The sequence below is a fragment of the Nerophis lumbriciformis genome, linkage group LG15 (genome assembly GCF_033978685.3).
Source record: "Nerophis lumbriciformis linkage group LG15, RoL_Nlum_v2.1, whole genome shotgun sequence".
NCBI lineage: Eukaryota > Metazoa > Chordata > Actinopteri > Syngnathiformes > Syngnathidae > Nerophis > Nerophis lumbriciformis.
In genome coordinates, this window is record NC_084562.2 from 39,345,755 (window position 1) to 39,371,199 (window position 25,445).

At 38.7% G+C, this 25,445-nt stretch overlaps 1 protein-coding gene across 3 annotated transcripts in view; it reads right to left on the reverse strand.

Moving 5' to 3' along the window:
• Positions 1-25,445, reverse strand: part of LOC133616109 (caprin-1-like) — a 30,723-nt gene that overhangs the window by 3,465 nt on the left and 1,813 nt on the right. The window contains exons 2-16 of one of the 3 annotated variants that reach the window (XM_061975212.2): positions 21,547-21,681; positions 18,557-18,619; positions 18,334-18,420; positions 17,506-17,747; positions 17,311-17,393; positions 14,954-15,130; positions 14,827-14,876; positions 14,659-14,739; positions 11,625-11,786; positions 10,472-10,571; positions 9,273-9,334; positions 7,585-7,719; positions 7,310-7,466; positions 4,528-4,716; positions 4,339-4,445 (exon numbers count right to left, since the gene is read on the reverse strand). In XM_061975212.2, coding sequence (XP_061831196.1) covers positions 4,339-4,445; positions 4,528-4,716; positions 7,310-7,466; positions 7,585-7,719; positions 9,273-9,334; positions 10,472-10,571; positions 11,625-11,786; positions 14,659-14,739; positions 14,827-14,876; positions 14,954-15,130; positions 17,311-17,393; positions 17,506-17,747; positions 18,334-18,420; positions 18,557-18,619; positions 21,547-21,681 — 1,830 coding nt within the window. Of the gene's footprint in view, positions 1-4,338; positions 4,446-4,527; positions 4,717-7,309; positions 7,467-7,584; positions 7,720-9,272; positions 9,335-10,471; positions 10,572-11,624; positions 11,787-14,658; positions 14,740-14,826; positions 14,880-14,953; positions 15,131-17,310; positions 17,394-17,505; positions 17,748-18,333; positions 18,421-18,556; positions 18,620-21,546; positions 21,682-25,445 lie in introns of all 3 variants that reach the window. The other 2 variants (XM_061975211.2, XM_061975213.2) reach the window with 2 other exon arrangements.

The window sequence follows — 25,445 nt, forward strand, 5'->3', positions numbered from 1 at the left end:
TTCTCAGGGCTACCGCGCATGCTCGTCACTATCGTTGCATGCTGGGTAGTGTAGTTGTTATATTTGCTAGCTCATAACATCACATTAAGAGACACGCTTACGCGCTTAATTCAATACTCGCCGTCATTCCGGGTGGATTGACAAAAGACCTCCAGCTGCTAGATATTGGTGTCAACAGGGCATTCGAAGCTAGACTGCTAACTGCGTGGGAACAATGGATGACAGAAGGCGAACACACGTGACGTTCACCAAGACAGGGAGGCAGGGAGACAGCGCCAGACGACATTTTGGATCCCACATTCGCCCAACTTTTCAATTCGGACAACGAAGGAGAATAATTTGAGGGATTTATGAATGAAGAATAACTTCAGAAAGTGAGCGTTATGTTTATTTTGTGTGTTGTGACATTAACGTTCGAGCAACATTATGTTGCTATTGCTCTGCACTATTTTGAATTTTACTATGTTTGTGATTGCACATTTGCGTACATTTTGGGAGTGAACAGAATTGTTAGAACGCTGGTTTTTAATATATTATTAAAGTTTGACTGACCTATCTGACTGTTTTTTTTGACATTCCTTTAGCGCAGTTAGATGCGGCTTACAACACCGGGCGGCTTATAGGTGGACAAAGTTTTGAAATATGCCGTTCATTGAAGGCGCGGCTTTTAACCCAGGGCGCCTTATGGTGCGGAAAATACGGTATATATATATATATATATATATATATATATATATATATATATATATATATATATATATATACACACATACACACACATACTAGGGATGTCCCGATCCAGGTTTTTGCACTTTCGATCCGATACCGATATTGTTTTTGCACTTCCGATCCGATACCGATACTGACCGATACTGGCCTATCCGAGCATGTATTAAAGTTTAAAGTTATTTAGCCTACTTAGTTGTCAGAATCATGTTGAAAAGGGTTTTAGTACTCTTGATAACAACTAGCCAGCTGAATTAGGGGAGTTTGAATAATACACAATGGTTGGTAACAAGAAACTGACCTGTTTATTCAAGGATAAACACAAAATAGACAAAATTATACATGACAAACAGAAATGGTATCATTGAAACTAGGGCTGGGCGATATGGCCTTTTTTTAATATTGAGATATTTTAAGGCCATATTGCGATACACGATATGTATCTCGATATTTTGCCTTAGCCTTGAATGAACACTTGATGCATATAATCACAGCAGTATGATGATTCTATGTGTTTTGATTGATTGATTGAGACTTTTATTAGTAGGTTGCACAGTGAAGTACATATTCCGTACAATTGACCACTAAATGGTAACACCCCAATAAGTTTTTCAACTTGTTTAAGTCGGGGTCCAATTGATTCATGATACAGATATATACTATCATCATAATACAGTCATCACACAAGGTAATCACATTGAATTATTTACATTATTTATAATCCGGGGTGTGGATGGGGGCGCCGGATGTAAGTGTCAAAAAGACAGCCAAAAGAGTTTGATATGAGAATAAATCTAAAGTTAAAATATAGGGTAGAAATGCACCCATTTGCAGGAAATGTAGTCTTGATTTTCAAAATTTTCTTTCAAGGCTTGCATGTCTACATTAAAACATTCTTCTTCATACTGCATTAATATATGCTACTTTTAAACTTTCATGCAGAGAAGGAAATCACAACTAAAAAAATCACTAATTTTTTCATACGGTGTTGATGTGGAAATTTTTGCCTCGGCATTTTGATGGTGTGGACGTGTGGCACCGAACGGAGATAAGCGTCTCGACAGACGTTACAATATTTGAACAATGATGACGAAAACTGTTTTCTCTGTCGTGTCCGTGTCATGTCGAAAATTGTTATGCGCTTATTTTTTTATTTGATTTTGTGCGTGGCATAGATTTGCCGTGCGCAGAGGACGATTGAGCAGTGCGCAATTGCGCAGGCGAGCACCTTAGAGGAAACGTTGGTCACACGGCTGTGCTAGCATCACAGCTAACGTTAGCCATGCTGCTACCTCTCTGCTGGGAGAGGGCGTGACAGTATGTGACGTGTGTAAGAAGGTGCGCTCGCTGTCTGTGAGAGGGAGACACAGGAAAGAGTGAGAAGAGCCTGTCGTGTAATGCCAGCAGCTAAAAGCAACTGTGTGAGAATCCACAGACCTGTGGGTGTGTTGAAGGTGTACTGGAAAATGCGGAACGGAAATTGGGGCGCAGCAGAAAAGTGGAATGTATTATTTAAATCGGTGCGTTGGAAAACACGGACCAGAGTTTTTTTTAAAAACTGGATCTGGATCGGCATTTTCCCATGCCTTGCAGATACGCATTTTTTGACAAATATCGGCGGCACACACACACACACACACACACACACACACACACACACACACACACACACACACACACACACACACACACACACACACACACACACACACACACACACAAGTGCTGAGTAAAGTTTAAGAAGTATAGATCAGTGATTCTCAAACAGTGATATTGGGCTCCATCTAGTAATGTCATGAGTAGTGTTTTATTTTCCTGTTTTCAAAAACAGTGTTACTGTTCAAACTGTGTGCCATGTTACAGGGGCCAAAAATATTAAATACACTTGTTAAATAAAACCCCTCTTGTTTTTGATTAATACTTAGGCCTACTACGCAACTGTATTTTTTATTTTGGTCCTTATGGTGGTGCATGGAGAGCAAAGTGCTTCTGAGGTGGATTTTGTGAACCGCTGGTGTAGATGGAAGATGGTTACAGCAGAAAGCAAGCAGATATGAAGAGTAAATGAACAAGTAGATGAATAAGAATTAGAGAGAGGATAATATAACAACAATTGTTGGTGCGTCGATACCAAGTGTAGCATCAGTTTTATGATCGATACTCGAGCATTTCGGTGGATACTTTTAATTTCTCATCATAATTTTTTGTTAATGTTTACAAACTCTGGGTTATTAAGTCCCTGGATACAGGAGGACTTTGAGGTCAAAACCCAAAGGATATCAACGAGTAACAGATAGCAGTTTTTTGCTTTTTTCAGTTATTGTGTACCGTATTTTCCGCACCATAAGGCGCCCTGGGTCAAAAGCCGCGCCTTCAATGAACGGCATATTTCAAAACTTTGTCCACCTATAAGCCGCCCGGTGTTGTAAGCCGCATCTAACTGCGCTAAAGGAATGTCAAAAAAAACAGTCAGATAGGTCAGTCAAACTTTAATAATATATTAAAAACCAGCGTTCTAACAACTCTGTTCACTCCCAAAATGTACGCAAATGTGCAATCACAAACATAGTAAAATTCAAAATAGTGCAGAGCAATAGCAACATAATGTTGCTCGAACGTTAATGTCACAACACACAAAATAAACATAACGCTCACTTTCTGAAGTTATTCTTCATTCATAAATCCCTCGAATTATTCTCCTTCGTTGTCCGAATTGAAAAGTTGGGCGAATGTGGGATCCAAAATGTCGTCTGGCGCTGTCTCCCTGCAATGTTCGCCTTCTGTCATCCATTGTTCCCACGCAGTTAGCAGTCTAGCTTCGAATGCCCTGTTGACACCAATATCTAGCGGCTGGAGGTCTTTTGTCAATCCACCCGGAATGACGGCGAGTATTGAATTAAGCGCGTAAGCGTGTCTCTTAATGTGATGTTATGAGCTAGCAAATATAACAACTACACTACCCAGCATGCAACGATAGTGACGAGCATGCGCGGTAGCCCTGAGAAGCGTTGTTGTATGCTGGGAGTTAGAATGTGGTTATGAGCACGCTGTGAGTAAACGTTGAGAACTCAGTTAACACGCCTCGTCTGCATTATTTATAATTAGACAGACAACACACTTAATAGGAGCCATTTTGGGGTCTTTACATAAACACACAAATGGAAATGAAACGTCACATATCCCAGCATGCACCGCGCGCTTCTTCTACGGGGAAAAAAGATGGCGGCTGTTTACCGAAGTTGCGAGACCGAAACTTTATGAAAATTAATCTTAATATTTATCCATATATAAAGCGCACCGGGTTATAAGGCGCACTGTCAGCTTTTGAGAAAATTTGTGGTTTTTAGGTGCGCCTTATAGTGCGGAAAATACGGTAATATTGACTTTGTTTAACAAAAACAATTGTATTAAATACAAGTAAACATGTTAAAAATATTGTGTTGATATTGTTAGCAATCACCGCCAATACAATGAATGGCCTGATTGGGTGGTCAACATAAACAGGACTTAAACCAAAGTAACATAGAAACTGAAGTAGTTTTTATGAAGTGTTTTAACAAGGAACGTTATTTTTCCAAGGAGAATTTTTCCATGTGAAAACGATGCTCTTACCCTCTGGTAGTTATTCGAGTAGTCCCGGGTCCCCGTGTTGAATTGGCTTTGAGTGTAACCACCGCTGGGAGGGTTAGAAAAAGAAGGGCGGTAGCCTTCATATCGGCCTGACCACAAAGAGACAAAAAACAATGACTTGTATCCGTGCTTGGTAGTGTTGACATGTACCACCCTGTTACAACCGTGTACCTCGAAATCCATTAGAAGAACCTCGGTAACCGTTCATGGCGCCTCTGCTGTTCCTGGCCCCGCCCCTCGTCACGGGCCTGCTGTTGTAGAAGGACTGACCCGACTGTCCAAAACTTGCACCGGGTGATGAGTCTTCATGTCCGACTGGGGAAGGCAGGACCTGGGCTTGGGGCTGGAAGCCAGCAACAACTGGACAGCCACACATGAGGTTAGGGCTGCACGATTACGGCCAAAAAATTCACAATTACTAATCATGTTAGGTAAAACAGTGTTTCCCACAGTAGTGGTAGTGGAGGTGGGTTGCGTTAACGTGACGTCATCATGTGTTTTGCAATGAAAAATTCTAATAAAAAGGGCTAAATAAACGTTATCCATGTTTGAAGAATAATATATATTTTGTTCGTTATTAATATTAACTTTTTTATTTTTCAAATTACATGACGCCTTTAGCTGTATTTATCCATTTTTAAAAAACATTTTAAAAGGCGATATTTCAAGGGTGGCCCGTGTATCACTAATTTAAAATTGTAATACATTTGATTGTTTGTAGTGTGAAACTTGTATATTAAATAAAAAATACAAAAATAGTGTTATTTATGGTAGAAGTTATCAGAATTGAAAGGGAGAATATCTTAATATATTACTTTGAACTTAAATATATACACAACTGAATTAGTGCTACAAAAACTAGTCAGAAGCGCTAATACCGGCTATTACAGAAGCTTATATTATTGTTTACACTCAGAGAGTTCATCTTTGAAAACAATCAAAATTCGACCTCAGCAGTTGTTCCTTTTGAAACTGACTATTAACTGGGAAATTTGGACATTCCTGTATTAGGGTAACACACCATTAATGTAACAATTGTACTCACGTTAGAGTTCTTCAATGCGCAATTACATTTCTCCATTGTCTATTTTCCACACACATGCACGGATGCAGGAGGTGCATACATTCCAGTAGGGAAGCACGTCTCGCTGGTGTTGGCACTCGACGGACAACACCAGACTCTATTAAGCATGATGGCTTGACGTAAGTCCTGCTAGTGGGACTCCAGAGAGACAAGCAGAGCACCGTGTTGTGCAGGCATCCACCAGGGGTGCTCAAAAAAATTCCATTCACATCGAAATCGAGATTTTCATTTATTCCAATTCTAAATCGATTTAAAATTTTCAAGAATCGTTTTTTTTACAAAATTTGTTTTTTAATTTGTTTATTTTTAAGGATAATGTATTGCTTTAAAACAAACAACTATCATTAATATAATAATTATTTATACTGCTGCTTTTATAATTTTCCTTTTTAAAAAAAAATATTTTCTTGTGGTTATATGTCTTCTTAATTGCTTTGCAAATTTATATCCCAAATGTTGTAAAGCTGGGGTTGGAATTTGGGTTTCTCTAATTGTTTTTACTATTATCATATTATCATAACATTTTATGATTTTTGTAAATACAAGTTTACAAATATATTTTTAAAAAGACGTTTTTTAGGCCAACATTGCGCATGTAAGTCGTACGTCAGCAGCCTGGAGGAGCTTTTGTAACCTGTAACCTGTGAAACGGAAGTAAAACGAGGGGACTGGCTGGAGCAACCCGTCAAGAGTTTGTCAATGCCGGCTGGTGTACGGCATTAGAAGAGTGTCAAAATCCTTGCGAAAAGAAAACCACACTCTGCATGTGCACGCTAATTATTTTTTCTATGCTGGCGACGTACCCCTCTTTGTTTAAGGGGAACAGCCCTTTTTTTAAAAATACATTTTGCTTATCGTTCACAATCATTATGACGACAGATGGATTCTTTTTTTAATGCATTCTAACTTGTAAATAAGTCTGCTTACTATTTCGTCCATAAAACCCAATAAAAAAACACACGAAAAGCGCCAACAATGCTCAATTTAGATTTCGTGACTTGAATATTAACCAAGTATTAATGACATTGTTATTTCAAGCGCTAGGGCAGACAAACTATGTAAAGCGGCACTGTGTGTGCCTATGTTTACAACATCGAGTGGTCTGCTGCTTCCTTGCTCCCTGGAAGTTTATTCTAGATCATAAATCATGCATCTCACCTGAACAGAAGACATCTGAATACGGTAGGTATTCTGACAAGTTGGTACACTTTGGCAGTCATTTAGGACATGAAAAGACGCTTGGCCCACCCCTTGCACCACACCCCTTTTCTTTGTGAGGAATATGAGACATTTTTCATCTAAATGAGACTATATGAACATCCCAGCAGTCGGCATCCTAATGACAGCAGACCTTGTACAGTAAGTGATGTTTTATCATGTTTGTTGGCTCTCATGAAGTCTGCAGTGAATAATAATCAGTGATGAGAACAAAAAAAAGCAAACGTTGTGAAACGTTTTTTTTAATTAATGCTCAGCGTATGCTTAAAATGGACAAAATGCGTAAATATTAAATGTTATTATAAATGTGCCCGTTACTACATTACATATATACTTACATCATATATATAAAACCTCAACGGAGGTGTTTTAAGGGCTCTGTAGGCAGTATTGCACAGCTCCCTTAGGCTCCATGGTAAGCGAACTTTTGATGGCATTTATTTAATATTTAGAATGCAAATAAAATAAAATAACATCCATCGTCATGTCTCTCATAATTATTGTGAATGATAGGCAAAATTCCCCCAAAAAATGCAGTTCCCCTTTAAATCAGGATTAAAATTGCATTAATTGTGCAGCCCTGCATGAGATACAACATTTCAGGGCTTAACTTTTGAACAATAATGACCATCTTCATTGCTTTTCTCACACCTGACTGTAATGTCTCCTGTGGTGCCTCTGGCTGGTCCACCGTGTTATCAGACTGACCGCTGAAACCCTGCGCGTAGCCGGCAGAGAACTGGCCTGGCTGCTTCAGGGGGTCTGCATGGCCAGTGGATGGAGGCGTAGATGTGTTCATGTTGAATACCTGGGACACAAGAAGAAAAACAAAAATCAAGGTGTTAGTAAAGAAAGGGAACATGCATGCGTTTTTATTTCATACGCTTCATGATAACTTTTGGACTGGACTCGGGTACAAAGCATACCGCTTGCACTGACTGGAAGGGTGCAGCGTTGACATTGATGCCACCCGGGCGAACGGATTTGGAGGCGGGTGGGAAGGCAGAGGACAGGGAGCAAGAGGAAGCAGAGGACGGCTCAGAGGACAGAGATATTGCAGCCTGGAGGGTTTGGGAGGAAGGTCAGGAGGGAAGAAAACGGCAATGGCGGAGAGAACAATTTCCCATTAGACCTGAGGCACACTTCAAGCAATAATATGTACAAGTTGGGCACTTTGGTTGCCAGCCATTTAGACATCAATTGCAGTGTGTTGAGTTACAAGATGTACACAGACTACTTTAAATTGCATCAAAGTGTCACATTAAAAGGATAAACAGAAATTTGAGCAACCATATTTATTTCATCCTACTCTTACGGTAATGCCACACACTGTTGCTCATAGGGTTGCAAAAATGATCGATACTTCGATAACAACATGCAAAAATGACATCAATACCAGCTTTTCCAATATTGTTAGTACTGAAGACTATACACCCATTTTATCCTCAGCGAGTCAGTTTTTGCCGTGTGGGCACTGAGTCAGTGCCGAAGATGAACACCTGCTGTCATAAAAAATTAGCCAGTGTTACTATATAAAGTCCCTCGCCACGTCGCGCTTCAAATATTTTTGGGGGATATTTATTTTAAAACATATTCTACAATGTTTTGGTCTTAAATTAATTAAAGCACATCAATTTAATAAATAAATAGGTATAACATTACAAAAAAACTGTGAATACTAATAATCATCAAAAACAAAGATTTGATTGTAAATATTGTTTGAACAATATTGTTTGTTTTATGTACTTGAAGGCTCCACACCACTGCTATTCTTTTTAGAATGTAAAAGAAGTGACTATTGTTATTTATGAGCATATAAGCATGGGAATATTTGTTTTAATATACAGTAGGTAACACTGTATTTTTGCCTCATATCTGTGAGAATCTTGCATGTGACTAAAGCATTAAGGAGTGGAACTATCCAGGACTAGCTACAGTGTGCTCAAACAACTACCGGGTACCATCTGTGTGAGCAGATAATACTGTATCATCTCTTTCTCTTTAAGACTTATTAGGTCGGTAGTACATTCTTCTCTCACGCTTAAAGTGAAGGATAAGGCAAAAATACAGTGTTCTCTACTGTACTGGTTGGGAATAGACTACTGCTGTTTTTTTATGTATAGCTGCGATACATTTTAAATTTGGTGCAAAAATGTAGCAGTGGTCTTAAATACCTGACGCTTTGAAACATTTTTTAGTAGTGAATTTAAAAGTACATGGGTCCAGTTTTTTTTATTTTGGTATCATAAGTATAGAAAATCATGGCAATTAACAAGTATTGGTATCGACTACTGAAATTCTGGTGTCGCTTATTTATTTAATTCTTCGTCATCGTCTTTGCATGTATGCCTTTAATTGTATCTCTAGTGTTCTATAATACTGTATGTTCATCTATGTCAAGCTGCTAGAACTGTGAATTTCTCATGGATCCATCTGCCACCTATCATGTTGTTTTATCACTATTATCGGTGCGGACATTTCCTGTTTAGCACGTGCACAAATCAGGTCACTTTGATCATCGTATTAATGAAAACAAAATGTATTAAGACTGTATATCCGGTGACATCACATGAGCCACTGTGATATTTCCTGCTCTTTTGTTTGGGCTTCTTACTTGTGAGAGTTCCTTTGGTCCCGTCGCCGCACTTATTTGTGAAAGTCTGGACTCTGAAAGGGCTGTCAGGAGCATAGAAGAGAAGTAAGTGATATAGATGGACAACCACAATATGTTCCATCACATCTTCTGGACTTTCTCATGCATTCCAGAGCACATGATGGAAGCAGAAAGATGTGTGGTTACTAGATTATGTATTGAGATCACACAATTTCCTTGATCAACAACAACAAACTAAAATTGTATGTAACTGCACTGTTTTTAATGCAAGGTTACTTCCTGTAGGTTGGACAAATAGGAAGTGATGAAGCAGGAAAAACAGTATTTGTTTTTATTGTCACTGTGATCTAAGTTACCGCCATTGTACATACGTTATCTCTCTATAAAAGTATATTTTAGAAGCTTTTTGTGACATCTTGACCTGGTAACTGTAGCGCAATTTTTTTTTAACTCAACGAGGCAAACTATAGTTTTGTTTAAAATACAAGTTTCCGCCGCGAAATAAGTCACAAAAGCTGCCCAATCATGTTCTTCTTTATGCATGTTTTGCCTCTGGTCTGGTCTGGATAAAACATGTTAGTGTAAAAGTGCGTACTTAGTATCTTTTTGGTCCAGTACCAAACTACATATGTGTCAGCAGCCAATGTCTTTCTCTGATGTGATGTTGGGCAAAATTAGACTAATATTATGTAATATTTTGCTACAGTATTATTGTGATGAGCTTCTTCAAACAGAGCATGTCTACGACTTTATTATTTGTTAGAATAACTTAAGTTAACATGATCTGTTGCTTGTTGAGCCTAATGTAGGCTTTTAAGTATTATGGATAACATTCTGGTACAAATTTGCTATTTCTAATCATTTAACAAAGCAAAACAACTACTGGGTATTTGATAAAAGCAAGCATGATTGTCAGCTTCTGTAATATTATCACAGGGGAAAATCACTTAAAAAGGTGCGATTAATCACAACCCGGCAATAAAACATTTTAATCGATTGACAATTCTACTATACATTCAACGTTTCCTGTGTGGGACATATTTGTTAATAGTACATGAATTAACGTATAGGCTATTTCTTATAAATGTAATAAATATGTACCGGTAGTCACTGTATTCCATTTGGGATATTGAAGTCATAATCGTGTAATTAAAATTAATTGTTTTAAAAGAAAGATGCTAGTGAAAAAGTATACTCACAGGCCATCTGTTGTAGGTCTACAGTTTGGACTGGCTTCATGGGCTGGGCGGAAACAATTGCTGGGTCGAGGGCTTGGCCATCAAATTCCAACATTGAGTCCTGGGGTATCAAGAACAGCAGGAAAAGTTTAGGAGCTGTAATGCATTCATGACTGTAGAGAACCACATTCTAAACCACAATATCTAATTTATTATAACTAGGGATGTCCGATAATGGCTTTTTGCCGATATCCGATATTGTCCAACTCTTTAATTACCGATACCGATATCAACCGATACCGATATCAACCGATATATGCAGTCGTGGAATTAACACATTATTATGCCTAATTTGGACAACCAGGTATGGGGAAGATAAGGTACTTTTTAAAAAAATTAATAAAATAAGATAAATAAATTAAAAACATTTTCTTGAATAAAAAAGAAAGTAAAACAATATATAAAAAACAGTTACATAGAAAGTAGTAATTGATGAAAATGAGTAAAATTAACTGTTAAAGGTTACCGTAGTACTATTAGTGGACCAGCAGCACACACAATCATGTGTGCTTACGGACTGTATCCCTTGCAGACTGTATTGATATATATTCAGATATAATGTAGGAACCAGAATATTAATAACAGAAAGAAACAACCTTTTGATGGGAGGGAGGTTTTTTGGGTTGGTGCACTAATTGTAAGTCTATCTTGTGTTTTTTATGTTGATTTAATAAAACAACAAAAAACAACAACAAAAAAACAAAAAACGATACCGATAATTTCCGATATTAAATTTTAACGCATTTATCGGCCGATAATATCGGCCTGCCGATATTATCGGGCATCTCTAATTATAACACTTCACATGTACAATTGTATTGCCTAACTGGATTCCTTTTGACATATACACTTAAAGCTTCACCGAATGAAAATATATTTTGCTTGATTCATTGACATTGTCAAAAAAGTGTTAATGTGTTCATTACTGTAGACAGTGAGTATCCTCCATGTTTCCTCTGGCTGAGTACAATAATAGAAAAGGACATTTCAAAGTGAAATAAATAATTTCATTATTTTTTACTTATACATTATTTGCTCATATTGATTGTGGTTTGATTTGCTTTAGCTTTCTTGGGTCTACATGCAGTACCGTGACCACAGTGATTCCTCTCACCTGCATGAAGTTATACATCCCTTGCATCTGGGCCATGAGATCTTGCACTACCTGCTTCCTGACTACTGGGTCAGTAGGCGGAGAAGGAGTGACAGGGTTCACATCGACAGTTGGTTCTGGAGTCAGCTGGGTTGGGGGCTGAAGCTGGAGGGAGTTCACCATCTTTGAGCACAAGTACACTAATTATTAGTCATACCCCTAAGGACGATAGGATGCTGCATTTAAGGGGCATTCCACCAAATCTGTGCTATTTGTGTCCCCTGGAAATTAAAAATGTATAAATGCACGATGAAAGTAACTGTAAAAAGATTTTTTTTTATAGAGCATAGTGTCCTGCATATTTAATAAATACAACTAAATTATTATTCAAACTACCTTGGATACCAGAAAAATAGCATTTGTTGTCCGTCCCTGCTTCTTAAGATTAGATTGTAATTAGAAATGTAATTAATTTGTGTTACCGGTACTCCTTACCCCAGCTGTACTTTAAGGTTTATTTTCTTTCTGGACGGCGTGGCGAAGTTGGTAGAGTGGCCGTGCCAGCAATCGGAGGGTTGCTGGTTACTGGGGTTCAATCCCCACCTTCTACCATCCTAGTCACGTCCGTTGTGTCCTTGGGCAAGACACTTCACCCCTTGCTCCTGATGGCTGCTGGTTAGCGCCTTGCATGGCAGCTCCCGCCATCAGTGTGTGAATGTGTGTGTGAATGGGTGAATGTGGAAATACTGTCAAAGCGCTTTGAGTACCTTGAAGGTAGAAAAGCGCTATACAAGTATAACCCATTTATTTATTATTTATTTTAAAAAATGGTGTTCCCTAGTTTTACACTCAGTCCTTTTACTCTAACACATTAAACCTTCTCAAAAATGTGGAATAATCCATAAATCACATGGTCCACAGGAAGTTGCATCATTTATGACCTCTGTATATTTGATATTTCAATTATAACGGGTTAAAACCTCAGCACAGTACTGTTAACTATTTTTTTTTTTTTTTTATGTTCAATCATCACCACAGCACTGATTTGTTTGGGATGTTTTATATTTTTCAAGCATATCCAACATTTTTGGGATCCTAAATTAAGCATTTTCAAGTATGAAACTGGCAAAATAAACTAAAGATATAAATTCTACAGTAGTATGGGCCAATAGAGGAGACCAAAACAGACAGGACACGCTGTTCAGTATCGTGGCCAAGGATTGGCGCAGGTACCGTATTTTCCGCACTATAAGGCGCACCTAAAAACCACAAATTTTCTCAAAAGCTAACAGTGCGCCTTATAACCCGGTGCGCTTTATTACGATTAATTTTCATAAAGTTTCGATCTCGCAACTTCGGTAAACAGCCGCCATCTTTTTTCCCGGTAGAACAGGAAGCGCTTCTTCTTCTACGCAAGCAACCGCCAAGGAAAGCACCCGCCCCCATAGAACAGGAAGCGCTTCACCCGCCCCCATAGAACAGGAAGCGCTTCACCCGCCCCCGGAAGAAGAAGAAAAAACGCGCGGATATCACCGTACGTTTCATTTCCTGTTTACATCTGTAAAGACCACAAAATGGCTCCTACTAAACGATCCGGTTCATAAAAAGACGCAATCTCTCCATCCGCACACGGATTACTACCGTATTTCACAGCAACTGAACCGCACTGTGGAACGGGAGCACGTACGGTGAATATTCGCTCCACAGGGAATGAGAAGTCATCCTTCACTGTGGTTCTAGCTTGCCATGCTAACTTCCACTCATGGTGATATTCAAAAGGAAGACCTTGCCAAAAGAGACCTTTCCAGCCGGCGTCATCATAAAAGCTAACTCGAAGGGATGGATGGATGAAGAAAAGATGAGCGAGTGGTTAAGGGAAGTTTACGCGAAGAGGCCGGGTGGCTTTTTTCACACAGCTCCGAAGGCGAACACACCTTCACTAAGACGGGCAGACAGCCTCGGACGACATACGCCAACATTTGCCAGTGGATCGTAAATGCTTGGGCAGATATTTCGGTCACAACTGTGGTCCGAGCTTTCCGGAAGGCAGGATTCACAGAACAACAGCGACACTGACTCCCGATGACTTCTACGAGACGGAACCGGCCATTTTGGATACCACGCTTGCGCAACTTTTCAATTCGGACACCGAAGACGAAGAATTCGAAGGATTTACGAATGAAGAATAACTTCAGAAGGTGAGCGCTATGTTTATTTTGTGTGTTGTGACATTAACGTTCGAGCAACATTATGTTACTATTGCTCTACACCATTTTGAATTTTACTATGTTTGTGATTGCACATTTGCGTACATTTTGGGACAGAGTTGTTAGAACGCTGGTTTTCAATATATTATTAAAGTTTGACTGAACTATCTGACTGTTTTTTTGACATTCACTTTAGCGCAGCGTTTTTTTGACATTCACTTTAGCGCAGCGTAGGCGCGGCTTATAGTCCGGGGCGGCTTATTGGTGGACAAAATTATGAAATATGTAATTCATAGAAGGTGCGGCTAATAATCCGGTGCGCCTTATAGTGCGGAAAATACGGTAGCTACATTGGCTTATAAATGTAAAGGTGACAAAAGGGCGTTGATGCATGTCTAAATGCATAATGTTAAAAACAAAAATGATTTAGAAGGTTGTGAATGCTCTAGTTAACAAACTATTTATGTATTTTAAATGAGGAAACTATTTGATTATCCATCCATCCATTTTCTACCGCTAATTCCCTTCGGGGTCGCGGGGGGCGCTGGATCCTATCTCAGCTACAATCGGGCGGAAGGCGGGGTACAATTTGTGGAAATTCATTTATCGTGGTCATGTTCGGAACAGACTAATAGTGATAAACAAGGGACGACTATTTAAGTTATTGGTGTCAACATGTTATTAACATAATGATTCGCTAAAAAGTCACTCCTGTTACTTAAATTAATCATGTTCAGCTTAGGAACCTTCGAAAAAATTAGTTGCCACATTTGTAGTAGTACAATATGTGTCGATTTAGAGTTTATTTTGAGAGTTAAAATAAGCAAATATTACAGATAGTACAGTACCTGAACGTCTACCGACCACTCCTCCACTTCTGTGTCTGTACTGCTGTAAGTGCTTTCCGGGATAAACTGCCTGTTAACAAACTACAACATAAAAAAAGGGACAAATTATTTCAAAATTAGTTCAGTTGGTGTTTTTTCTGATGCTATACAATGGCTATCAAATCTGACCTCTGTGGTTTCCACTTTCACTGTCTCTGGGTGATTTTCAGTCACTGTTGCTTCTTAGAAGAAATAATGTCATTAGCTTCTCTGCTTCCTCGTTTGCACCAAGATATTGTCATGTGTTCAAATGTACCAGGTTCAGATGTTTGCTCCTCCATATTAGAATCAGTCACTGTCGTTTGCTTTTCCTGGTCCTGGTCCTGCGCCTCCACCTCCACCTCCACCTCACATGTTCCATTGTGACCACTTTGTGCTCGGTCAAAGAAGCCACTTTGCAGCAACTTGTCCAGTGTCCCCTTCAGCGACTTGTCTGGATCAATGACGTGACAAATCAAGTGCAGAATTGAATAAACTGTCATAAAAAATGTTACAAAGGAGAATTCAAAAAACGTTATTACACAAAGGCATCCATAATGAGAGTTTCATGAGGACTTTTGGTTGTATTAGGATCAGGTTGTATTGGGTTTTGACTAACACTCTTGGATACGGGTCTCTTAACATGAAGCAAAAATTCAGCAAATGGGTGGAAAAATAAAATGCAAACATATGTAAATTCACAATTATATGCATGATTTTCTTTATTACTGCTACATTACTGTAGCAGGTGAGCAAATCGATCCAAAAATTGATAACAAGGATAGTATTAGAATTATTACTAGAATGATGAAATATTTGTGAAACAAAAATATCAATGTGTTTTTGTTCGTATTGTTATTGATATTGTTTACAAATTCAGGGGGAAAAATCTTGAACACAGGACATTGTGGGTGACAAGAGAAAGGATTTGAATCAAAGCCAATCATTTTTGCTTTTGTGTATTTGTTTTTATTTTTCTCAAACTATTTATGTAACTTATGCAATACAGGAGACTAAGGGGATTACATTATTATTCAGTTGGCCATGTCTTAAGTTGTTGTATTAAATCTTGTTAAATTGTTCAAATACTGTAATTTCCGGGCTATAGAGCTCTACATTTTTTCTGCGCTTAATACAATGCTGCAGATAATTTATGGATATTTTCGGCTTCACATGCTGCCAATAAATTTAGCCTTGTCACATCAGACCAATAAAATTGTTAACATTAAATCAAACCGATAATTCAGTCAGCCATTTTAGCGAGTTGTGCACTCATCCTCGGCATAGAGAAACAACAACAAAATGCGAACAACGCAGCCCCAGAGCCAAAGATGATTGACCCAGCCATCAAAAAAGGACAAACAATGGAACGGAAATGAAACACCACTAACCAAAAGGCCGGAATGTGTGTGCTAAAACCGTTAAAATTGTCTTCTTCGGCGTGCAGGAGGACGACGACGACCAAGACCACGATGCAGTAGGCTACTATATATTGTGTTACAGGCACTATCTTTCGTTAAATTTGGGAATTAACACAAGCGCCTTTGTAAATATTTTATGTTTTAAAGTGTACACTTACTGCTTCCAGACTTGTGCGGCCAACTTACATACAAAATAAAATTCTGCCAAAAATTAGGTGGCTGCGGCTTACAGTTAGGTGTGCTCTATAGCCCGGACATGACAGTACATTTGTTGATAAAAGTATTTCTTGTTTGCCTAAAATCTTTGTCAAGGGTTTTATTCGGAGTATAATCACGATCAACATATAACTGGAAAAATCATAAAATCATTTGAAGGGGGTCGTATTTTTTTTTTTTCTACATTTAAAATACTTCCTTGTGGTACATAACATGTAATGGTGGTTCTTTGGTCAAAAGTTTCATAGATTATGTTTTACAGATTGTTTTAAAGCCGCTTTCTGACCATCTCTTCAGGATGCACCATTTTGTGAGCAGTATTATTTACGTGGCTATACTTCGACAGCGTCTTCTCCCCGCTATCTTTGTTGTAGTTTTTAGAGATTCCATAGCGAGTCTACCGGTACTTACGTTTAAACTATACACTACATTGTCTCAGAAATGCCAACAGCAGAGGATGCATGTCCTTTTACGAGCCATTCTACCCCACAACAATAGGATAGTGAAAAAGGAGCTCATTGACTATGGCGTCGGACTAAAACCATGGAACTGCGTAAAGCCCTTTGGGTAAATTTCTACCATGTATGGATAATCCGCTGACATCACACTTGGGAAAAACTTTACCAAACAGGCAAATTACAAACGGCTCGTTTGGAGGAAGTATGAAGGAAGGCGATATTGTTTGATAAATATCCCCGCTATGCCTCCACGGTTTGATTTTACATTTTCGGGTCATATGCAGATCCCAAATACACAACAGCAGATATCAATAGGTAAGAAAATGTGGTTTTCTATAAAAGGACCCCTTTAATGAGCTTGTAAAAATGATTGGTATTACTATAGGTAGGATCAATACTAGTCCTGTATTTACTTGGTATTGAATCAATACCAAAATTTGCAGTACTGTATTGCCCACCCGTCTTTAACAGTACAATAAACATATTCTCGCATCTTAAGCCAACTGCCACAATGATTAGGAAGCAGTGAAAATGCTTACATGACGTTCCTGCTACAGCCTTGTTTTTGCCCTCGAGCAGTTCCCACAAGTGTAGTGAGGCCTCTTTGTATTGTTCAGTCAACCTGGAATACAGCAAGCCTTTCATTTAGTACACAGTCGACATGTGCCACTGCAGATTATACACAAATTCAGTAAACACTGTTGCCAACGGCATGGAGGCGCCACATACTGTACCTCACGTCATAGTTGCGATCTGGACCTACAAGTTTGTAGAACTCATCAAAGGATGCAAGATCAGCGTCCGTGAGCAAGGAGGAACCCGAGGCATCAGGCTGTTTCAGTTCCTGCCTGACAGTTTCATCTCCCAACTGGTCCAGTAAGAACTGCAGCTCCAAAACAGTTTTCAGCCGCAGTTGTTCCAGCTCCTCTCGATGTAGCTGTTCCCTCCTTGCAGTCTTCTTCACCGTCTTCTGAATCTGAATACAGAGTCTGACATGTTTCTGGGTGATATAGCCCACAAGGTGTGAATGGAGAATCATACAATTTCACAGTGGAGAACATTTATGATCAAAAGCTTTTGACTTACAATCGCTGTTTCCAAAAAGCAGGATTTGTATTTGGTCCTGTATGATTTTCTATTTCCATTGTAAAAAGATGTGAATGGTAGCAAAATAACTATTGTGGAACTTGACACAGAAGTGGATAGGTTGACAGCAAATATGATGTGAAGAACAGAAAATTAGCTTGTTCCTCAAACAATGCATGTCTTCCTCCTGTGCTGAAGGGATAGAAGCAACAAAAAACTGGATAGCCTCCATTATTGCTGTTTAAATACATTGTTTCAATCCTGCTCTTTGTCAAATTGATTGTATTGTGCCGATAAGAGATAACACGACTTATGCAGATTGTGATAGAGCTTACCATCCAGCCTATACACCATGAAAAGAAACTCAAAGCAGATCCTGTGCTACTGCTGAGCATTGGTGTGCTAAACTTAAGAGTACACCCCGATGGAAACAGATAATAGTTCATAGAAATTAAAAATGTGTGTTTAGAACTCACGTCCTGGCCCAGAGTCAGGAAGCCCTTCTGCAACTCTCGAGCAAAATCAATGTTGTTGAGAATCTCCTGGTACTTTGACAAAGCCTCCTTCAGGCAAAAAGGGAATTATAAATTTTCTTCGATTTAGATTAAAAAAAAACTGCATTTTGATTAAATTATCAGATGTTTCATCAGAGGAAATTAAACATGGTTAAAGCAGGGAAACCAGACCTCATGTACATACCAGTTGATCCTGGTTCAGTCTTTCACCTTTATCCTTCTTTGCTTGATAGTCATCCAACTTGGACTAAGAGAAAAATAGGCAATAATATAATTAAAATGTACTATTGTCATACAAGTTCTGTACCCATGAGATGACTTGTGAGGTAAACATATAATGAATAGTGGAAAATATGGATGTAATAGTATTGTGAATATTTATGTTTCAAAATGACAGCAATAATGCCTTGGCATGTGACGATATCAAACAAAAACTTGGAATGCTCCCATTTAGGGCTGCAATGATTCACCGATTAAATAGAATAATTAGAAAAAAGCATCAATTTGTATTTGGTTGCTTCGATGATAAATACGCGGAAAACGTTTCTGCAGGATTGCTCTAGCGCACATGAGAGTTGTGCATCTATTGGTGATGAAGCTAGCGCTGCAGGTAATGTGGGCTGAGAGATAACTCAAAGAAAAATGACAAGGTGGAAACAGAGTAAAGGATCCAAAGAAGATGGAAGAGAGATGTGTTTAAAATGGGAAAATTACAGAAATTGTAAAATATTTGCAATGTCAAACAAAGCTGGCATTTTCTAATAGAATTACATCAGCAGCATATTACCAGAAAGTATACTGCATATTAAAGAGCAGCAAACAAGCAGAAACAAAGTAAAAGTCTATTTTGTGTAGCTAATGTCATTTTATCTGTTTGACTTGCATAACAAATATTTTATTCATTTCAAACACATGGAGGCATGTGAGGACATGTTAGTACTTACAGTTTGTACAAGTTGTATGTCTAAATATCAATATCAAACACCACTCATCCAATTATTAGCTTTTCGAATGTGGATGTGTTAAAATTGGTAAATACATTGTCACTAAATGTATCATACTTTATTGAATTTATGTATATTTGTTTACTTTGGTTATTTATTATCTATTGACTAGTTTTAGGCTAGAAATATTAGTACCGTATTTTCCGCACTATAAGGCGCACCGGATTATTAGCCGCACCTTCAATGAATGGCATATTTCATAACTTTGTCCACCAATAAGCCGCCCCGGACTATAAGCCGCGCCTACGCTGCGCTAAAGGGAATGTCAAAAAAACAGTCAGATAGGTCAGTCAAACTTTAATAATATATTAAAAACCAGCGTTCTAACAACTCTGTTCACTCCCAAAATGTACGCAAATGTGCAATCACAAACATAGTAAAATTCAAAATAGTGCAGAGCAATAGCAACATAATGTTGCTCGAACGTTAATGTCACAACGCACAAAATAAACATAGCGCTCACTTTCTGAAGTTATTCTTCATTCGTAAATCCTTCGTCTTCGGTGTCCGAAGTGAAAAGTTGGGCAAATTTACGATCCACTGGCAGATGTTGGCGTCGTCTGGCGCTGCCTCCTCGTCTTAGTGAAGGTGTGTTCGCCTTCTGTCATCCATTGTTCCCACGCAGTTAGCAGTCTAGCTTCGAATGCCCTGTTGACACCAATATCTAGCGGCTGGAGGTCTTTTGTCAATCCACCCGGAATGACGGCGAGTATTGAATTAAGCGCGTAAGCGTGTCTCTCAATGTGCTGTTATGAGCTAGCAAATATAACAACTACACTACCCAGCATGCAACGATAGTTACGAGCATGCGCGGTAGCCCTGAGAAGCGTTGTTGTATGCTGGGAGTTAGAATGTGGTTATGAGCACGCTGTGAGTAAACGTTGAGAACTCAGTTAACACGCCTCGTCTGCATTATTTATAATTAGACAGACAACACACTTAATAGGAGCCATTTTGGGGTCTTTACATAAACACACAAATGGAAATGAAACGTCACATATCCCAGCATGCACCGCGCGCTTCTTCGTCATCCACTGTTCCCACGCAGTTAGCAGTCTAGCTTCGAATGCCCTGTTGACACCAATATCTAGCGGCTGGAGGTCTTTTGTCAATCCACCCGGAATGACGGCGAGTATTGAATTAAGCGCGTAAGCGTGTCTCTTAATGTGCTGTTATGAGTTAGCAAATATAACAACTACACTACCCAGCATGCAACGATAGTTACAAGCATGCGCGGTAGCCCTGAGAAGCGTTGTATGCTGGGAGTTAGAATGTGGTTATGAGCACGCTGTGAGTAAACGTTGAGAACTCAGTTAACACGCCTCGTCTGCATTATTTATAATTAGACAGACAACACACTTAATAGGAGCCATTTTGGGGTCTTTACATAAACACACAAATGGAAATGAAACGTCACATATCCCAGCATGCACCGCGCGCTTCTTCTACGGGGAAAAAAGATGGCGGCTGTTTACCGTAGTTGCGAGACCTAAACTTTATGAAAATTAATCTTAATATTTATCCATATATAAAGCGCACCGGGTTATAAGGCGCACTGTCAGCTTTTGAGAAAATGTGTGGTTTTTAGGTGCGCCTTATAGTGCGGAAAATACGGTAAGTAATATAAGTAATATGTAGTGATGCTCCTATGGTAAAAGTGCAATTTTAATGTACCGGTAATGTGCATTTATAAGAATAAACGTCATTAGAAATATCCTTGTTTATGTCCCAAACCGACACATTGAGGCTACACTGGGTGTTTTATTCATACAAATTAACCGATAGATTACTCACTTACTAAAATGATCAATAGCTGCAGCTTTAAACTAACAAACCAACAGCAAAAATTATATACCGGTAACCTCCTAACAGAGGTAATTATGAGATATGGAGAAAAACACTGCATTCTGAATTTCAAGAGTAATGTGAAAATTTTGAATTTTGAATATGCTTTTCTATAGTAAAAATACTCAAACCACAAAACCCTGGGCACCTTCTCTTAATACCATCACGTTACGTTATTTAGCCATAGGACAGATGTTAATTATTAACAGCTCTCAGTATGATGTAGTGCAATTCCACACCACAAAGGCAGAATCATATACACCTAGTTTTAGATCGCTGTGTGTATGGTCATAATGCTGCGGGTGATACAAATCAACGACCTTACCTTTTTTTTCTCCATGTTGCGAACTTTCTTGTCAATCACGCCAAGCACCTGCTTCATGGTTTCCGACTGGCTTGCCTTTCCAAGCTCTGGAATGGCAGACTGCACAGCATTGTTGCCAACCATTGCTGAAGGCATCTAAATTGAGATAGTTAGTGGTGGGTTATTCAAGCATATGTTCAAACTGCTTCATTGATTTTGGCTGTTGAGGACCAAGTTGTTTCCCTTTTGTAAGTAGCGTATAAAGAACAAAGGAGGTGAACACATTTACTAGTGATTGACATGGAGAAGAAGTAGGATTAGATTAGCTATTCTTTTTCCTACTCCCTTTCTGATATGTTGAATCGTGAACTGTAGACAGGAGATGTATTCTAATGTCCAAAAAAACCAAACAAACACCAAACAACTGCTTTAGAGAAAATGCTGCAAGTTCACAGAACAAAACCAAAGTCACCAGGCTACCAGGGGCACCAGCCAGACCTGAGGGATGTCTCTATTTGATGCCCAGAAGAAAGTTGGCGGACAGAAAATTTACATTTTTCTTTATGTACTTGGTAAACACTCATTTTACAATATTGTGTAGCAACCATTTTTCACGACCAAGTGTTTAACAATTACATAAATTAAAAATTAACACTTTTAAATCTGCCAACTTTCTTCTTGGCATGACTTCAAAAAGAAATATCACTCATGTCTAGCACCCCTGGCAGAGTACGTTAGGCTGGGCGTTTTACGGCAAAAATCGTTAATCTCGATTAATTTAATCTTTTACCTCGATTTCGGTTAATGCACAATTATTTGGTAGCCTAAGTGTGTCCAGGGTTCCCCCCAGACTGCCATTGAGCTTGTGGCGGTGGGGGCGTGGTTAGGACGGTGGTCAATATGACAATTTGCATAATAGTCAAAGATGCATATACAGGTAAACAGCCTCTGGCATGTTAGAACATGGCGGCAAACAAACCAAATCGGATCCATAACTTCGGGACCAGGATTAGCTTTAAGGGCTTAGTCGGTCAAGCTGCGGTGCAAAAGCTGGGCAAGTACCGCGGAGGGCCAGCCGTCTCTCGTCTAAACACGGACACCTCACACAATTTCTCTCTATGATGGAGCGCTACTGCCCTCTTAATATTTGCACATTTTGTAGATCACTGTCCATGGGTATATCTCGGATATATTAAAGTACGTCCACATCGCAGACATGCTGCCCTTCGCTTTTGCTTGCGTCATCACAACATCCTGTTTTGGCAATGCTGGTTTGGTAATTGGTCTTTCGGTGGTTGAATTTTCACTGCCTCACTAGTCAATAGTGTGTAAATAATAGGCTATATATATATCCATTCATACATTAATTAGTTTTCACATAAAGGACAGTCATTTTTCAAGTGTGGTGGGTTTTATTTTGCCGTGGTGCTGCGCCACAATCAATTACCGTATTTTTCGGAGTATAAGTCGCACCGGAGTATAAGCCGCACCTGCCGAAAATGCATAATAAAGAAGGAAAAAAACATATATAAGTCGCACTGGAGCCCAGTCAAACTATGAAAAAAACTGCGACTTATAGTCCGAAAAATATGGTACATGTAAGGGAAACCCTAGTGTCCAAACATCTAACGGAATTCCTTTTGGGTAGAAGTTGCTTACAGAAACCTTAATGCATTGCCACACCTAGTAGATTTTAGCTACTAATATTAGCAATCATAGAATGTATAGACTGTCATAACAACAACATGAATGGTATTCATCTATTCTGCCTATTTAGCCCTCAAAACATCCCAAAAATGCTGAGACGTTCATACTATCTAAGTATTGATGACTGTGTTGTTGTAAAAGCTAACGCAGAAGAACTATTTTTAGTAACCTCAGTAGCCTTGATCATGTGGTAATGTAACGACTGCAGCTATTGAGATACTGAGCTGGTGAGCTGTAAAAGTTGATGCTAGATTATAAATCATGCTTCACACCTGTATAGTAGAAAGTTGTGGCCATAAGACGAAGTTGGTCAACTTTAAAATTCAACTTAAAACTAAGACATCGCTAGGAAGACACGGCAAGATGCTTGTTTGTTCCCAGCATTTTTATACCTTAAGAGTGAGGATTATGATGACTTAATCATCTAAACGAGGAAAACAAGTCTTGTGCTGAAAGAAATAATAAACATCTCATCAATCGGCATCCCAGTAAGAGCGAACATTGTACAGTAAATGATTGTTTTTTTTATGTTCGTAGTTTGCATTTCTTGTTTGGCGCTACTGCTACATTATGCTTAGTGTTTCCCTAAAGCTGGATCTGTTTATCACTCAGCTTCTAAAACTTGTAGCTCATCTTCTTTATATTTAGGCTCAAAAGGATTCTGGATCATCAGTTGCCTCAAGGAAGCCGTTGTTGGCGCCCATGGACTAGTCTGCCATTAGTAGTGGTAGTTGTTATTAGAGATGGGAATCGAAAACCAATTCTTGTTTAGAACTGGCTCCAGTCTTTCGATTCCTAGGAATCATTTTCCAGTTTTGATAACGATTCCCTTATTGATGCTTGAGTGTGCGCATGACGTCACCATGCATTGTGCGGAAGCAGCACAAAAGCTGGAGAGTTATTCACGAGAAAGGACGACAACAGGGCAACTTGCAATATTTGCAAAGCGGATATTTGATCAATGAGAGGAAATACTACCATTAACATTAACTTTGAACGAAAGATGGGTTTTCTATGCCGTCAGAGCTGGAATGGAATCCCCACCATAAGCAACATCATTAGGAGGGTGAACTAATGTTACGTAACGAAAACTAATTGAACATCAGGGGACATAGTTTTTCTTTGGCATGGTCAGCGCATATTCTTTTAAAAATAATCAATATTATGTAATATTTTGTTTATTTCTACAGTAAACTAGTTGATCATTATATCATAGGTATTTTTTTTAAATGTTACTTTTTTTCTCTGCGGAATCGCTGAGTCTTGACCCTGGCTTCCCATGGAGGTTGCCAGCCTCTTAAGACCTCACTGCTGAGTTTGAACATTCATGCATCTTCTAAACTAAACAAAGTTAACGCTAATCAACTTGTTATCTTTTTATCCAGATGAGAATCGATGAAAGTATTGATGAAGAACCAAATCGTTAAGCGTAATCGAAGATGAAATTGGAATTGTAAAAATCTTAATTTCCCTCTCGTTTTTATTGTGAATGGAAATAGTGAATGTTGCAATGCACCCACACCAAAACAGTTTCGTAAATGCTTAAAACGACAAATATACTGTAAATATAAAACATTGGAAGTTTTCAGATTGTTTTTTTTTTTTAGGAGGAATAGATTCATCCCCATTGCATACATTGTTAGCCACCTCTTGCTGGCATTTTCTGTGATTTAGAATGCACAAAAAACGGAGTGTGCATGATAGTCAACATTTCAAAATAAATGGGTGCAGTTCCCTTTATTGCAGCATTTTCCCGTTGTATGTGTTTTGGCGAGTTTGGACATTGGACTGTTTGGCCACCATAGTCGATGTAACAATGATCTAAAGTTGGAAAACAAAATAACATTAACCTTCTACCCACTGTGTCGGAATACCTCAACCTTATTAATGCTATTTAGGTACCGGTACATGTTTTGCCGTTTTATACCAATAGCTGGCCGACTTTAGACAAAAATATCCTAGAATATAACGTAAATAGCTTTAAATGGATGACTTGTTCAAGAATAGCACGGGAAGCCAACAGTAGCATTTCCTTTAAAAGTGAAAGCAGCGAGGATAGGTTTTAAGAGGGTGAACTAATGTTACGTAACGAAAACTAATTGAACAACTTGAACAACAGTGGACATAGTTTTACTTTGGAGTGGTCAGCGCATATTCTTTGAAAAATAATAACGTTATGTAATATTTTGTTTATTTCTACAGTAAACTATTAA